Here is a 17,231-nt window from a genome sequence, read left to right on the forward strand (position 1 = left end):
TTGAAGCCGTGCTTAAGAAAGGCGCACGAGCGGTCGGCGTGCCTTCGCTAGTCAGCAAAGCGCAAAAAAAATTTAGGCTAACATCTTTAATAGCGCAGATATTCCATGTTAAAAATGACGCTCCTCCTCTCCCGTCACTGTAGCCCTCAACTCATACACGCCGATGCGCCGGCCAAAAAAAAAGAAAATGTCCGGGCCGACGCCCCGCCCATACCGTGACGCCACCGTCTCTCGGTTTGTTTACTTCCGGTAGTGCTCCGATTTCTTCGTTTCTTCCCCTTCGTGTTTTCGGCGGTTCGCGCACGACCGGCTTCGCGTGTCGGTCGCCATGGATCGCATGGATCCCGAGCTCGTAGCGAGGCTGCGTGAAGCCGCTGCCGAGCTGGACTTTGATCCATACGATTATACTCCGTTTCGTGATCCGCTAGACAGCGACGACAGCAGCACGCCATCGACTGGCCCTTCTGAACCACCCGCTGGCAACGGAGACGACGGCCTACCATGGTGCGTTCCGTGGCGCACGCGCCACTGCACATAAGTTATTACAACTTTCTTATTTCACGAAATGCCGTTTCGTGTTTGCTTCGCGGCCTTTTCACATTTTACTTATGCGCAGGTGCCGCTGCGGCCGCTGCGAAAGCATGCCCACACCTGAAGAAGATGTGTGCTGCCGCAGCGTGCCGGAGGTGCTGGTGGTGTGCCAGCAGGACGGCGGCTGCATTACGATCCACCCAGCGTTCCAAAGCGTGCGCCTAACGCCCGAAGTCCTTCGGGCTGTGCACATTGCACTAGAGGAGGAGGGAGCGAACATCGATGGAGACGGAGATGTAAACAAGTAGGTAGTGCGGAAGCGTCAGGTGACAGATTCGCATTATTATTTTTTTTTTGTGTGTATGATCCGTTTACTGTAAAGCGTGGTATTTTCAGGCAGCACCGCTTCATAGCCTATCGCTTGTTTACCAAGTGGATTTGGGGCAGGCTGGGCGAAAGCAACAGGGTGGTCCTGCCAGCCTGCGTCGTTTGCCGGGTTCGGCGTGAATTTCCGTCGGCGAGCTACGTGGGATTCAGGCACCCTCCCCTTTAATCTCAGGTGATTGTCGCTTCACTGCATGCTGTATTCTAAACTTTATCACGTGTGCAGGCGCACTGCTTCGAGTGGTGCATGGAAGTGCGTTTATTTTTAAGGTGGAAAAATAGAGAATGCTATTTTATGAACGCCAAGTTATGCACTGCGTCAAGTGTCTGTTTTGTGGCACTGTTTAAGAACAGACATCTCATTCCTCTAAAGTGCCAGAACTTGTAGATATCTAAGCAAGAAAGGTGTAGAACTATTAGTGAAAAATAAAGCCTGGGAAGAAAATTCAAATCCTAGTAAAAAAAAAAAAAATACACATCCAAGAACAATCCAGAATGGAGGACAATGCTGAGCATCGCCAAGTCTGCTTGAGCACATGCTTCCAAGCATCTACCATAAACATTCATTTATTTGGAATGGAATTTTATAGAAAAAAAAATTAAAATCGAAACACAGAATGCTTGTGCCGAGGCAGCACAAGCATTCTGTGTTTTGATTGATACCGAGTGTGTGAGTGCTCAATACTGACACAATGAAATGAGTGCTTGAAGGTTTGTTTATTGATACTCCTAGCCGTGAATACATGACAACAGATCGCAGAATGCATCCATTCCAGCAGTGGAGTAATACAGGTGAACCACAGATCAAACTACAACTCTTGTTCCTGCATTTGCTGATCTGAATTATTAATTTGAATTTATTTAGTCTAATACGCTTGCAGAGTGTTACATTTCTTATCTCCAAGCTGCAGTAATAGCTGGTCCCTTTCAGGTGTGTTTGCCAAAGTGTAGGAGCAGCACTGCATATTTTCAAAACGTTGTGCAGGTTCAACCGTCCTTGAACCAAATTTCATGAGCGTTAGGCATTGGCCGCAGTCACAGTTGCTGCTGCCACTTCGATCTTGGCTCGCTTGCACTCTTGCTCAGCTTTTTGGCAATGGGCTAGTCTGGCTTCTCTTTGTTCAATGGTCTCGGCAGGCTGTCTGGCACGGTTGCAACCTCCGTCTATAGTGAGGTGGCGTATGTGCATGGTGTATTTCCGTAAGTTTAATGAAGGAGAAGGAGTAGATGAAACATTAAGACGATGATCATTGTAGCGCATGAAAATGTCTTGCAATTAGAAATTGATGGAGGCGATGTTTACTGTACAGTGCGAGAGTGTGTTGTAGTTTTAATACGAGGTGTGATAGGTTGTGGCAATAGCATAGTGCTCTCATGTCTAAGCTATAAAGATGACATTGTTTGCTGCACAGCGTGAGAGTTCAAAGTCAACATTGCATTCACTTTGAGGTTTGTGCACGGGAGAAGTAGAGCGAATGCTCTAAAAGCCTTATTTTAGCTTTCTCGGCTATCACCAGCTGTCATGCCTGGACATAATCCCCTATTTCTTGATTATCAGCTGTATCTAACTGTGCATTACATCGCTCTCCTTTCACAGTGAATATATGTACACAAATTCTGCCAGCTAAGGTAGCCACTGCTTCTCATTTTGTGGCCTGTACCGCAGGAATCACTTAGTTGGGCTGGGAGACCTTGTCATTGCCTATTCTAATATTTATCCCTCTGGCATTTTATAGAGCGAGGAGCTTCTTTCATAATTCATTCATTTGGCACTGTTGATAAGGCTGTTTTTAACTTGTTCTCTTGCAATTTCTGGGGCCTGAACTTTGTCGACAGCTGGCTTGTTATCTTGCTTCCTTGAGATCTGTGAATGTGTTTCTAGTTTTTACTGTCGCTTTTCTATCCGCATATCTCCTCTTCTGTGGCTTCTTTTCATGGTCGCTTTTTCCAGTGTTGGTGTTTACATTTTATTCATCTGTGCAGGATAGTCAAAGGAAAACGAAAGGCAATATAGAACAGAGCACCAGATAGAAGGAGCAGAACTGAAGAATTTACAGCTTTGAAGAAAAAGACCACGATGAAATTTGCAAGGAGAGAAGAAGGGAGCACTTATCCAAGGGGAAGAGGTCACCTGCCTTGGGGCAGAGCATTCCGACCAGTTACATGGGTGTGTGATGGTGGGCTGTCGGCTTTGACGGTTCCATGCGGCCTCCACTGGCTTCTGCTTTGGTTATGTGGGCTGAGGCATTCGCCATCTACGGTACGAGCAATGCACTTTGCAACACACTCTCATGCTGTGCAGTAAGCATCAGTCTCTTCATCAAGTTCAAACTACAACATACTGTTCAGCTGTGCGGCAAACATTGCGATCTTCATGAAGTACCATCTGCACCACTCCTTCATTTAACCTGGGTAAATATGGCATACACGTGCGCCATCTGGATGAGTGCGGCCGAGGTTTGCTAGCGTAATGTCGGACTAATTTAAGCAGTGTGACATAATTCGCAGTGCTTTCACATTACTGCACCTAAGCAGAATTGAGTGCACTCGTGCAATTTCTTTTGGAGGGGGGGGGGGGGGAGGAGCAGTTCTTTTCACTGCACTAGAGTATGCAGGTTGTGCCACAAATTTTTCTCAAAGTTGGCAAATCCCATGAATTCTTGCAGCTCATTGACCTTTTTGTAATTTTTGTAATTTTTTAGCATATGTAATACCTTTCCTGCAGTTCTGGTCTGTTTTATATTGTCACAAACCCCGCCTTAACGATTAACAGAGGCGCGGGATCCACTTTACGGTTACCCGTCGTCCCTCTATGAGGTTTGAGAACACAGTTAAAAGTTAGGCCGGTCAACCAGTGAAGTGCGTGTGTTGGTGTGTGATCAAGGAATAAATTTATGCGTCACTTTTTTAACACACAATGGGAACATATATAGGTAGTAGTCCAAATTACACTGCATAAAAAAAATTAATAAAACACCAGTACATGATAGTAATAAAAAACTACTCAAAAAATGACGAGAGAAAAAACCGACAATGAACAAACGCTGCGATAAAGAAGATTATAAAATAACAAAGCAAGTATTCCAGAGATAGTAAGTAAGGGCGAGAGTTACACAAAAACACAGCGTAAAATACTAAGCCAGGTCAAGGTTTAAACAAAGGCAAAAAGAATATTCAATTAACCGACAGTCCGTAGCAAAGCCGATTCTCACAGCCTTCTTATCTAATGAGGTATCGTAATCGCAGAGTTGGCCGGTAGCGGCGGCCGTACAGGGAGTGGGGACAAGTTGGTCGTGGGCTCGGTGAAAAAAACAAGACACTTTCCTGGAGCAAGCAGCCACGAGAGTAAACGTTCTTGTATAGCAGGCCATCACATAGGCATAGGCAAAACTGGCTGTTCGAGGTTGGGTCTTGAGCAGTAGCTAAGAACGACTACAGATGCTGATCGGTGTGTTCCTCGGTTCAAAAGGTAAGAGTATTTGGAAATCTCTGAGATAAAGCAGTGACGTAATGATCAAAGTTGTCCGCATCGCATTCCGTTGTGGCAGGTGGTAACCAGGAGAGGCAGTCTCCATCTGCGTGCCGTCGGCCAATGCTGTTGTATTCTTGCAAGCGAAGTGCCCAGCGGGCTAGGTGACTAGACGGATCACAGAGATTGAGTAGCCAGCATAGGGAATGGTGATCGGTTACTACTACGAAAGGCTCTCCGTACAAGTAGCAGCGAAACCGCTGCACGGCGAAAACAACCGCGAGACATTCCTGCTCGGTGATGGTGTAGTTGGGCTCAGTCTTGCTTAGAGTCCGACTGGCGTAAGCAATCACATGTTCACAGTCGTCATAACGCTAAACGAGGACAGCACTGAGGCCTATGCTACTTGCGTCCGTGTGCACTGAAGTTGGAGCAGAAGGGTTGAAATGCCGTAAGATAGGATGTGATGTTAGGAGGAACCTCAGTTGTCGGAAAGGATGAGTCGCATTACCTCACCGACTTGAACTTGTGCAGTGTGCAAAATGGCTCCATTCTGCACAGCTAGTACACTTTGCGCTGTAGCCTGGCGAGTCACAGCGACCATCCCCTGCCAGGTCTGTTGTTGTCCCTACAAGCTCACTAGCAAGTTCTGCTTGCCTTTGCTGAAAAAGCTGCAAAGAAGGAGATGTTCAATTTAGAGGCTACAAACTTGCAGTCATGTGGTTGCCTTAATGCATATTAGGATGAGGGGGGCAGGTTTCAAATGCTGCATTGCTTTTCACTTTTCTCACAGCACATTTACTAAAAAAAAAATATTGCAAAAATTATGCCTTCAGTACTAGAGCATGCAGCTGGTCTATTAAACATGTAGCCAAAGGCAACAGAGATGTGCAGTAGCAGGTGCATTGCACTGCAATGCCTCCGCTTTTGCATATATGCTGCATTTTATATGTTTTATATGTTGCATTGTAGCTTCAAGTTGTCATGAAAGGATGCGACATCTAGTTATCGAGTTAATGACATATACTGTGACTTGAATGTTGTATGAAAGATATCCTTATTGTCAAACCTCACTTCTGGCAGGTAGCAAGTATGCCCGTTAGTAGTTGTAGTAGGTCCTCTCTGTGATGCCTTGCACCCCAATGGATTGCAGGAACCGAAGAACTGAAGCTATACCGCAGCCAGAGAACAAGATGCCTGCAGCCAGGAGGACATTTCTTGCTGCTTTTCCTTCAACCAGTGGTAGGCTTTTCCAGAGGAAAGAATGCTGCAGTGAGCATGTCCCCTTCACAGTCACAAGGCTTCCCGCTATGCTAAAGTAAAGGGTTCTTGTTTGCCCGCACATTGTTCAGGTCTCAAGAAGCTGCCGCAGGCAACCCTCGAACACAAGGAATTTTCGCTCTTTGTAGAGGGGTTCCTCAATCGCTGACTGGGCCGTTTCATCCTGATGGTCGCTGAAAAAGAAGTGCAGTGATGTCAGCGATTGGTGCCATGTGATTGTTAATATTATGAACTAATACGTAGCAGCCGTGGATGTTCATCTCGGAATGTCTTGGCTGTAAAATGTGCTAAATAAAGCTGCTGTCAAAGTTTATAGTAGGTATGCATTTTTTTTTTTCATTCTATCAACAGGGAACAGAAAAATGCCATGGAAAATTAGGTACACTTTAGGGCTACGCAACTTATATTTTTTTCACAACAGAATCAAATATCCTTGTGCATCTTAGTGACTTGTTCAAATATTTGTGCAAAATTAAACTTCAAAGTGCATGTGATGGCTCCGTAGTAGCTCTAAAGACAGCACTAATGTACACTAGGCAGACACAGCATGACCATATTATGTAAGGAAAAATTGCCCTTTTGCTACCTGACGCAACTGTGAATATCCTAACACCATGTCCGAGATTAGTGGTGTGCAAGGTATGTATGAGGCATGGTCTCTATAGACTCATCAAGGCAATATTTGTTGACCCATTGTGAATATTACCACATCCTTAAGAGTTATGAACGCTATCATTCGAATGGACTGTGTCACAGCGAGGGTATATTTGCAGGTTTGAATGAGTGAATATGTGACACATAGGTGACGTATTTCGTCAAGTTTTCTTTTTTATTTTTTTTGCCTAATGAACTGTGCTTAAATGACAAATTTTCTTGCCTGCCATAGCCAGCAAATGCACAAAAGTGGATGAAAGAAGTTCTGTTCTAACGAGCGGCCAGTGATAGCAGCCTGCCACCGACTTCTCTGGTGGCAGGCTTCTCTGTTTGAACCTTGGTGCTGACTAGAGATTTAAGTCCAATAGAGACCTGTGTGCCTGGAAAAATTTCATATATTTAAAATTATTTGCAAGCACCCCATCTATGTTTAATGTAATCAATCATATAGCTCTTTAATACATTTTCACAACACTACAACATCTTTATCAATAATGACTTACCAACAGAATGGCACTCCCACATTGTGTTGCCACAGTATGCGTGCGAGTAGCTGGTGATGCTTCCTGCAGACAGATATTCATAATTATAATGATGGTTGCAGATTTGAAATTTTTCATGCTTTCATTTTCAGGTGCTGTATAGAGTGAACTGCCCGTTACAAAATGCAAACATTGTCAACTTGCTACACATACACAAATATTCTGAAAGTGGAGAACTGATATGACTAAAAAATTTGCACAGACAAGCTGTAGTTTGTGGAGTTTCAAGAGCCCTGAAAAATTTGGAGGCATGTTAGCAGCACAAACAAAAGACACAGTGCAGGACAGTCGACTAATACACTGTTCCATGAACCAATCCAGAAGCTCATTATTTTTGAACGTCGGGTCTCCCATGTTAATCCAGTTAATATATGTGCTCCGAGTTTCTTTTTTTGGCGTGCCAGTGCACACTAAAGCCTTGCATCATCCACTAAACAAAATTAACTATTTGAACTCCAAAATAATCTCATCTATACAGGAAGAGCTACATTTTAATTGCTTCCAGAAGGTGCCTCAAGCGATGACCGAGCTTGTGCATGGAAGCAGACATAACATTTGCACTAATTTGCATAGCTTACTTACTTGGGCAATAGAGCCATCATATGCAATATAATACAAAGCTGTTCAGTATAGTTGAAAATTAAGCATGTACATATGTCAAAAGATTTGCATCATCCACTGGACAAAATGAACTATCCAAAATATTCTCACCTCTACAGGAAGAGCTGTGGTATTTGGATCACCTCCGGTATGTGTCTGAAGCAATGGTTGAACACGTAACTAACTGAATGAAAGCATAATGACATAGCAACAGTTGTGCTAGTTTATATAGCTTCTAGCAATAGAGCCATCATATATGTGTGCAACATATTCCAAAGTTATATATGTGGCCTAAATATACATAAATATAAATATAAAAGTATATATACATTGTTATTAATACCATGATAACAGTACTAACCTGTCCAGAGGAAACCTGTGTAGTGCTGAGGTCTTTCGGCCTTCCTGGCGATGATGGTTTGCCATGCTAGGAAAAGAAAGGAAATTTGTGCGTAATCAACATTGTGATAATGGCAGTTTTATTATTCTGCACATGAATGAGAATGAAAGGAGACAACAGTCTGCAAGTGCAAGGTCATAGGGGATACCTTTTTTTTTATCTATATACCACATGTTATTTTTCCTTCCACTTGGTATTTAATTATCTTTCTGCCTAAAATCGTTACAGGACTAATTCTGATCAATATCAACCACAAAAGTATTTAAAAAAAACCTACATTTACCTTGGACTCGACTGTTGGCTCCTTTCATTAATTGTATCATAACGAGCCAATTTCCCCTTCAATTTTCCGCTTCATGAATGAGAAAGACATGCATATACAGGTGTTAAAAGGCAAAGATCAAGAGTAGACTAAACGCACTGTAAAATAAGCATATCTTTAGGTGGATGGGGGTTGGGGGAGGGGGGGATGCAGTTGGCCTGTATTGTTATTAGTGTGCTGGTATTTTTTTATTACAAGTCAGGCTTGGTTTATGGGGTTCAACGCCCCAAATTCGACTCAGACGAGGCGCCGCACAGCACTGAGTGACATCGCACAGCACATGTACAGGTGCGCACGTAAGTAAACAGAGCAGCTAGGCTTTTTCAGTCAAATTAAAAGAACGCCTTCCTCACTGGAGATCAGGAAATATTTGTCCGTGAAAGGGCACTTGCGTCTACTACCGGTCCACGCATACCACGACTACCAGTTTCAAATATGCACCGAGTGAAAAATGAAGAAAAAGCGTGCTCCGTTTACTTTTGTCCGCACCGGTACGCGGGCACCTTGCTTGCGCTTCCGTCGAAAAGCGGCCGCTGTGCCTTGGGCACAGCAGTCGACCACCCTAACTCACTGCACCACCCAGGCAAATTATACTGCGAGATCGCGTACACGTTAGTGTATGTTAATTCATGGTTCCATGTGCGCAGGTCGCCTTATCTTTTTTTTTTTTTTTTTTTTTTTTGCTTTATCCGCGCGCCGCAGGGCGAGAGCTCCCTTTCATACATTTTCAGCGCCTTAACTTGTTGTGGTCCTCTCGCAAGAGCGGTTTGCGCGCAAGGATTCTGCGCCTGCAAAACTTGCGCTAGGCTTCATGCACTTTCATGCGAGACTCCGAGCCATGCTACGCGTGTTTCCACAATAACTCGCAACCCAGAAAACTTACCATTCCAGGGAGAAACTGCGTCGGCAAAGCGTCGGACTTGAGGCGTTGACGTCTCACGTTGAGGCCAGTTTGCTGCGCCAAACTGGGATTATACTGGTATGCGTCACGGGAAAAGTGGCGGCCACAAACTCTGAGCTCCTGGCGCTTGTCCGACGATGACAGCCCGACGCGTTGGAGCCAGCTTTCCCGCGTGACACCTTGCTTTGCAGGGACACGATGTCGCATTATAACATCTTTCCTGTCCTCGGCTTTACAGCCAATTACACAGCAATGGTGGTCCATTGCAGACCAGAAAAAACGCAGCAGCAGTTGGGATCGCGAGATTTCAAGACTGACAACCGGGCAACACGTGCTTTTGCGAGCAGACGGATCTCTCTCGGCCGGAAGTGTTCCGCTTCTATCAAGATGCGCGCAGAATTCTTACCGTTCTTTAATGTACAATAATAACTAACGAATAACATAGTACTTTCAGGAAGAATAGTGCTAATTTTAAAATATATAATTGCAAAAAGTACACGTGACGTCATATGGCCATGGCCAATGATAACGCTAACCCCAATGACGTCGCATGGGCTGGGCGGCTGAAAACGCACGGTGGTGTGTCGCCCAAATCGGCTGCGAGCGGCAATTTTCCAAAATTATTTGTAAATTACAGCTAACACGCAGAGCTTTTTGAATGTGATCTCGATGCTCACTAAGACCACCTCTAAACACATGTAGCATCAAAATGCGGCCGTAAATGGCGTTTCAGGGGCCCTTTAAACACCACTGGAGCTTTTTGTAGCGCAGGAAGGCTTTCTTTGCAATGGTTTGGAGCGAGAGCCGTTTCATCACACATCACACTAAGCTCAACAAATTGTGTAGGGAAATCACGGTGGTCCATACATGTCGGATTGATCGAGCTATTCTTACTAGAACTCATTTTAATGTTTGCATTGCAACAAAATATGCAGCTCTACTACGTGGTAAAGAATGCTTTGAGAAACTAAGGAATGAACTCTAAATTTGGTTAAAAAGCCACTAAGAGACAGGAATCGATTGAAACTAGCATACAGAATTTAGTTCAGTGAATAGCAACACGGGCTTGATACTTTTCTACTTCGCTGTACTTTTTTTTTGTCTTTTGTTTTCATTCTTGACCATCGCATTTTTCTTTCCAGTGATCGCTAACGCGAAACCTTTGCCGTAATTTATCTTCCCCCGCCAGCGATTATCACCGCTCAAACAGCGCGTAATACTTGATGAAGGCGATCGCGGGTTTTCTCGAAGCAGGCACCACGAAATAACGTGAATGACACGCTCGCTATCGCGTACTCAGCCTGAATCCGTCTCCATTGCGGAATCTAGTGCAAGGGATAATTTCACCCCCACTTTCCACCCTCACAACAAATGTGCTCCGAAGACGGGTGCGCCACCAATCGTCTCTGCGGCCTCTCCGCCACCAGGCGTTGTGAACTGTATATTTTCAAGAAAGGCTGTAGATGGGGCAATCTATCCCTCTACTATAAATTACGCGAGAACATTGTCGTAAGTTAGTTGGTACATAATTTCCGGACGCCGCAGATATACGGGTATAGAGAAATTAATTATCACGCTGAAGTCACGGGAGTAAAACAGATTTATTTTATATATACTGTTAGAAAACACGGGCCTTAAATTAGCATGCGGCAGAACAAACCAACGCAGCAAAGCCCAGTCGTTAAATGCTATAAAGTATCAAACTACGCAATGCCAATTGGTTATCTCTACGGTAAGATCTTCAATGCGCCGTGGTGCAAAGCTTCACGAGTCAGTAAATAGAAGGGGTATGCTACTGCAGGAAGCGGAATGCCGGCCAAAAAGAAAATAAAATGAGCGAAATAGGTTGGTTTGCGTCTACGGAACACTGTATCACGACGCCGACCGACACTCGGAAGAAGTTTTACATTTACTATGCTCTTGGGAAGCATGTTCCCGTGTCTGGAAATATGCAATAAGTGTACTACCGTCGATATCAATTCGAATCGTGTTTCAACAACTTTCAGCTCGTGATCACGTTGTTTAGAGATGAAATGGGGAGAAAAAATGCACAAAGTCTTGTCTATTCCTGTGAAACCAGAGCAGGTTAAAAAGAAAAATGTTTTCAAACGGTGGTTCTATTTAAGTAATACAACCATTCGTCGAAGGTATAGGTACTGATGTAATCGGGCTCGGAGGCCAAGAATTCGTGGTAGCGGGATTAGGCGGACGAGACATTGGACGTAGAGAAGCAGGGAGAGTTGGCAAAGAAAGGAGTTTATGTACATCTTTCACATGTCGAGTCAAAACGAGGAATTCGGACGAGAAGAGAGCTGTTCGTGGATAGAGTCCCACGGATTATTATAGCTTCCGCAATCCCCAGTTCTCTAGCCGGGAACTGGGGCTTTGTCTTTGAGGTCGCTTTCCCTGTTCCGACCGGACTGTTAACTGAGTCCGCCACGCCGGGCACGTAAGTAACATAACTTAGTTCTAAATGTCTAGTGTTCCTGCCGCTCCCATGGCAACGTAGGGGCGCTATGACGACGCCCGCCTTCACTTCGGTCTCCAATAAGGAGTGTGTCGCCACCTGCCGCTAACAATGAAGACCAAGCGCCGCAACAAGCGTACGCCATCGCCGCTGAGTGGGGATACTTACCACGAATCCTGCACGGAAGAAACCGCTGTCCTGCACTGTGTCATCGCAGGGGTTCTAATAAACTTTACAGTAGAACCAGCCCAAAGGCTTTCGCCTTATCGCTCTTTAGGGTCTTAAGTGCCTCAATAACTGTTTTTATACTTTCTAAAATGCCTTTAACTTATCTTTCCAACTTTTTGCAGCGTGGCTGCGCTTTTACAGTTTTATTACTTTTATCCGACATATCTCTCTGAGGTGCAGTTAAACATTTTTTTAACTCTATACAGGCCACCTCAACTATCAGCTACTGTGCCTCCTGTCACAGTAACTGCCTGGACGCACACTACGAAAATAAGTGTAGCCTATCTCTACACACGTCCCCTCCGACTCCACTGCCACCTGTCACCGCCGCACACATCGTTGGGTAATATTTTCCTATCCCATCGCCTTTTTTGACGTCGTATTCCCCTAAACTTGCGATGGCTTTGCTCTCGGAGTGGTAGCTGTGGAATAAAACATAAATACAGTTATAATGACTAATTCATTAATACATTGAACACTGTTCTCAGACAATCACAATTTCCCTTGTCAAAACGTAGACTGGCGAACTAAGGTTTGCCAGTCTGAACGCTTGCTCGTTTTTCTAGGATCTACACTACGAACGCTTGTTTGTTTTGCTACATGAGTAACTTGGAGTTTGTGACTGGCTATAGGGTTTTCTTGGCAGCAAATACTGGAATGGGTTGCCATTACCTTTTCCAGTGAATCACATTTTGTCAGAACTCTCTGCCGTGACCTGTCTATCTTGGGTGGCCCTACACAGCAGAGCTCACGACTTCATCGAGTTTCGCAAGCCCCTCCGCCGCGACAAGGCAGTGATCCATTAAGGGGATCACGGCCAGTCACAATACCATTAAAGATATGGCGCCGGAAGATGAGCCCCCCACGTTGGAAGGCGTCCCACATTTACTGGGGATGAACAAAGGGCGATTCCTAGTAGCTCCAGGACGAATGAAGCGGCTGGGCTAAAGCCAATAGGACGCTCAGTTGTGGACGTGTCGGGAAGCGGCCGGAAAGTCCGATGTTGCAAGGAGATATATCACATAGCAACATGGAATGTAAGATCTATAACGCAAGGTAAACTGGATGTCGTCAAGCGATAAATGAACAGATTGAACATTGATATCTTGGGTATCAGCGAGCTCAAGTGGACCGGAATGGGAGAATTTAACTCCGGCGACCATTATGTCTTTTATTGTGGGCACGAATGCAAGAGAAGGAATGGGGTCGCTCTCATAGTAAACTGAAGAACGGGCAAAGCAGTGTTAGAGTACAACCCCAAAAATGACCGAATTATTTCACTTCGGATCCAAGGTCACCCTTTCAACGTAACAGTTATCCAAGCCAATGCACCAACCACGACTGCTGAAGGAGCTGACGTTGAGAGATTTTATGCTGACCTACCGTGCCTTTTAGAACGCACCCCATCATCAGACGTTGTTTTCCTCATAGGAGACTGGAATGCTAAGGTCGGGAGGGAAGAAATATCCGGAATTATAGGCAAGTTCGGTCTTGGCGAGCCAAATGAAGCTGGGCAGAGGCTAATAGAGTTTTGTCAAGAAAACAACCTGCCCATTGCGAATACTAATTTTCAACAGCACAAGAGGCGCCTGTACACATGGACTTTACCGGACGGTCTGTACAGGAATCAGATCGATTATATTCTTTGCCGGCAGAGATGGAGAAGCGCTATACAAGCAGTAAAAACAAGGCCTGGGGCCGATTGTGGCACCGATCATCAGCTTCTTGTTGCCAAAATTAAGCTTCGACTGAGGAAAACGCAGAAAACTAGAAGGCCTTTAAGGTATGATCTGGATCAAATTACATTAGAATATGCTGTGGAAGTGAGGAATCGATTTCAGAAACTAGATCTAGAAGACAGAGAGCCCGAAGAGATGTGGACTGATGTTCGTGGTATAATACAAGTTGCTACTAAGGTAGTTCCAAAGCAGAAGAAAGGCAAGAAAGCAAACTTGTTATCTGAAGAGGCTTTGCAAAAAGCTGAGGAAAGGAGGATGCCAAAAGTTATGAGGGAAAGAGAAAGATACAAGGTTCTCAATGCGGATTTTCAGAAAATAGCAAGGAGAGATAAGAATGCCTTCCTGAACTTACAGCGCCAAGCAGTTGAGGAAAACAGCCAAGAACACAAGAGCAAGAAGGAACACAAGAGCTCTGTATAAGACATTCAAAGATATCAAAGGAAGCTTCTGTGCTAAGCTGGGCGTGATAAAGGACAAACGAGGCAAGGACCTCACTGAAGCCTCACAGATAAAGAAATGGTGGCAGGAATAACAGAAGAACTGTACAAGAAGGACCCGAATGTGCAAACCCAACATAAGACGGTTGTGATTACTGATCTCGAGACAGGCATCCTGAAGAGTGAAGTTGAATGTTCCTTAGCCAGCCTTGCTAAGAACAAAGCTAGCGGAATTGATGGCATTCCAGCTGAGTTGCTTCAAAACCTCAACCATGACGCTGTTAACATTCTGCATACATTATGTCAGAAGATTTGGACAACCCTGCAGTGGCCACAGGATTGGAGGAGGTCAGTTTACAGCCCCATTCCAAAGAAAGGCAGGGCCAAAGATTGTTCCAACTACCGCACGATCGCGCTTATTTCGCATGCTAGCAAGGTGATGTTGAAAATCCTCCAAGGAAGGCTGCAGCAGTGTGTGGATCGGGAGCTTCCGAACGTGCAAGCTGGGTTTCTCAAGGCAGAGAAACTAGAGACCAAATTGCCAACCTTCGCTAGATCATGGAAAAAGCAAGAGAGTTCCAGAAACCCATTTACTTTTGCTTTATTGATTATGCGAAAGCGTTTGACTGCGTAGATCACAGCAGATTGTGGCAAGCTCTCCAAGAGATGGGAGTTCCAATTCACCTCATCTATCTCCTCGGGAACCTGTATGAAGGACAAGAGACCACAGTCAGAACTGGGCGTGGTCTTACTGATTGGTTTTCGATTGAGAAAAGAGTGAGGCAAGGCTGCATACTGTCGCCCTGCCTATTTAACCTATATGCAGAGTGCATTATGAGCAAGGCCGGTCTGGATGAGTCTTCAGCTTGAGTGAAGATTCCTGGAAAACGTATCAACAACCTTAGATATGCGGATGATACCACTTTAATGGCAGAAAGTGAAGTGGAACTCGTGAGACTTCTGATGCCCGTACAAGAAGAGAGTGAGAAGTTTGGGCTTAAACTGAACATTAAAAAGACAAAGATCATGGCGTCTTGCCCTATCAAGTCCTGAAGCATCAATGGACAAGAAGTGGAAGCTGTGACAGATTTTCTCTTCTTGGGCTCCAAGATTATCTCGGAAGGAGACTGCAGCCATGAAATTAGGAGACGCCTGCTTCTGGGAAAGAGAGCAATGGTTAGCCTTGACCGCCTAGTAAAGAGCAGAGACATTAGTCTGCCAACCAAGATCCGTATACCTCGTGCTGTCTTTCCAGTTGTGATGTATGGATGCGAGAGTTGGACTGTGAAAAAGGCTGACCGCCGAAGAATTGACGCGTTTGAATTGTGGTGCTGGCGAAGACTCTTGAGAGTTCCTTGGACTGCCAGAAGATCTAATCAGTCAATTTTGTCGACCATAAACCCTGACTGCTCATTGGAGGGTCAAATTCTAAAGTTAAAGCTCAGCAACTTTGGTCATCTGATGACAAGAGAGAAAGAAAGATGGAGAAAGATTTGATGCTGGGAAAGGTTGAGGGTCGCCGGAGAAGGGGCAGGCAGCGAACGTGATGGTTAGATGGCATCCAGAGACACTGCAGATGAAGTTATGTGATGTTAGGAAGATAGTGAGAAACCGGGAAGCGTGGCGTGACATGGTCCATATGGTCACGAAGAGACGGACACGACTGAACGACTGAACTATAACTATAACTTGGAGTTTACTAAATAAAAAAAAAGCATACGGTAACTTGTCCTTCTTTTGCATTTTATTTTGCTACGATATATTTTATTAAAAAGCAGGCAAGTAAAAAAAAACGTATTGTAGGAACAAAACGGCGTAGAAGCAAAATGATAAGTAGAAGCAAAAGAGAGGGTACACATGGAATACACCCAAGCTCGGACTTATGATCGGGCAGCTTTAATGGCTCATTCCTGAGGCCCTCGTTGTGGATCTTCGTTCACGCACATGTATTATGTTACTCGCTTACCCGAAGGTGCCTCAACCTCTGTATGTAATATCTCATACGTATTCTTACGGCTGTGTAAAATCATTTAGGATTATCTATCTATTGCATAAAAATACGCCTTTTTATTTTATTATCTTACCTGTTCCTACATTTTGTTTCTTTCGAGATACTCCACGTATAATTTTTGAAGTGCCTTGTTTGCTTAATGTGCACGTCACAGTCAACCCTGTTCAGTTGACTCCCCCATCGCCGTGTAATTCCCGAAATGATTAGGGTGAATAATTAGGAAAATCAATAAAATATCAAATATATAAATGGTTTCTTTTCAGTTCCCGCTCTGTATTTTTGCATATTAATGTTTTATGTTATGAACTGTATTTTAGATTATTTTTGACATGGGGTAATTTATTCTATTCTTTCCGCGTTACATTGGCGGCTAGTTTTCATGTTTATTTCTGCTCTGTACAATTTAACGGTTGTAAGCCCAGTTACGCCATGCTCCGAACTGGAGCCTCTAAGGTATTGTGAACAAATAAATGAACAAATAATTTAGCAAGCCGTCTCAAACTTACACATTATGTGAACGACCAGCCGAGATAGATAGATATGCGATGTTTCAACCAAGTCGGAAAGATGTTACTGCATGATCTGGTAGTAGCGTGTCGTTCTCGGGATTCAGGAAGAGTCCTGTATGGTGTGATGGGTGCATCTCAGTCCCTGCCCCCACCTTCCTTCCGGTTGGAAATAATAGGGACCTACTGTCAGCTCGGCACTGTCATGTTGTCTGGTGACGTCACTCAATCCACCAACCAGTGAGTACCCAGCCACATTAATTGACAACTACGAGTGGCCAGAGAGATGCTCCAAATTTTTCGCTCACGTTGCCTTTGCCTGAATCTCCGAAAAATAGCGCCGTTAAGATCGCTTTAAAACAGAAAAAAAATTGCTCTGTGGTTTCTTTCGTTTCGATGACTCTTGACTTCATTTTATGCTATTACTAGCTCACCATCAACTTTTTTATTTCATGTTTACTCATGATCTGCGCAGGGGTATTAGAGGATGCTATAGAGCATAATACGGGCCTCGATTCCCACAGTTTTGATTTCACTTTATGAGTACGTTAACGATCCAAAACGACTCGAGACTTCGTGACTGTAGTTGTGGATTCCAAGTAATTTTCGGGCAGTGGTATGCGCCGAGATTAGAGCGCTGTCATCCGTGACTTGTTAAGATGGATAAATGCTGTTGTCCATCGCCTGCCTAAGTATTTAATTTTCTACGCATTGGATAAGTTCAGCAGGGAATTCCGGTATAAATTGCATGTTCTTCGT

The 17,231-nt window shown here is 44.5% G+C and overlaps 2 protein-coding genes across 5 annotated transcripts; one reads left to right on the forward strand and one right to left on the reverse strand.

Moving 5' to 3' along the window:
• On the forward strand, positions 1-5,978 carry LOC146188644 (uncharacterized). 4 transcript variants are annotated; one of them, XR_014707570.1, is made up of 5 exons: positions 1-504; positions 617-835; positions 928-1,090; positions 2,899-3,327; positions 5,538-5,978. XR_014707570.1 is itself a non-coding variant. In XM_084603869.1 (4 exons), the coding sequence occupies exons 1-3, from the start codon at positions 329-331 to the stop codon at positions 1,082-1,084; spliced, it is 552 nt and encodes a 183-aa protein (XP_084459995.1). In that variant the 5' UTR covers positions 1-328; the 3' UTR covers positions 1,085-1,090; positions 5,538-5,978. The 4 variants fall into 4 exon arrangements, 1 of the variants encoding a protein (XP_084459995.1); XR_014707572.1 differs by having other exon boundaries at positions 2,899-3,082; XR_014707571.1 differs by having other exon boundaries at positions 2,904-3,327.
• Positions 5,979-6,922: 944 nt separating this feature from the next.
• On the reverse strand, positions 6,923-9,539 carry LOC146188645 (uncharacterized). Its single transcript, XM_084603160.1, has 3 exons — positions 9,067-9,539; positions 7,823-7,888; positions 6,923-7,617 (listed from the first exon to the last, which is right to left on the reverse strand). The coding sequence occupies exons 1-3, from the start codon at positions 9,346-9,348 to the stop codon at positions 7,519-7,521; spliced, it is 447 nt and encodes a 148-aa protein (XP_084459286.1). The 5' UTR covers positions 9,349-9,539; the 3' UTR covers positions 6,923-7,518.
• Positions 9,540-17,231: the final 7,692 nt, after the last annotated feature.

This window comes from Amblyomma maculatum, chromosome 5 (assembly GCF_055883805.1).
Source record: "Amblyomma maculatum isolate TAMU_Amacu chromosome 5, ASM5588380v1, whole genome shotgun sequence".
Lineage (NCBI taxonomy): Eukaryota > Metazoa > Arthropoda > Arachnida > Ixodida > Ixodidae > Amblyomma > Amblyomma maculatum.

What these genes read in the sequence shown, in the direction of transcription:
- LOC146188645 (XM_084603160.1), bottom strand. Translation starts at nt 9,348, where the DNA reads ATGGACCACCATTGCTGTGTAATTGGCTGTAAAGCCGAGGACAGGAAA. An exon ending in CGCAGTTTCTCCCTGGAATG is followed by an intron (nt 7,889 to 9,066) that starts GTAAGTTTTCTG and finishes TTCTTTTCCTAG; the next exon opens with CATGGCAAACCATCATCGCC. An exon ending in CACAGGTTTCCTCTGGACAG is followed by an intron (nt 7,618 to 7,822) that starts GTTAGTACTGTT and finishes CCATTGCTTCAG; the next exon opens with ACACATACCGGAGGTGATCC.
- LOC146188644 (XM_084603869.1), top strand. Translation starts at nt 329, where the DNA reads ATGGATCGCATGGATCCCGAGCTCGTAGCGAGGCTGCGTGAAGCCGCT. An exon ending in GGAGACGACGGCCTACCATG is followed by an intron (nt 505 to 616) that starts GTGCGTTCCGTG and finishes ACTTATGCGCAG; the next exon opens with GTGCCGCTGCGGCCGCTGCG. An exon ending in GGAGACGGAGATGTAAACAA is followed by an intron (nt 836 to 927) that starts GTAGGTAGTGCG and finishes TGGTATTTTCAG; the next exon opens with GCAGCACCGCTTCATAGCCT.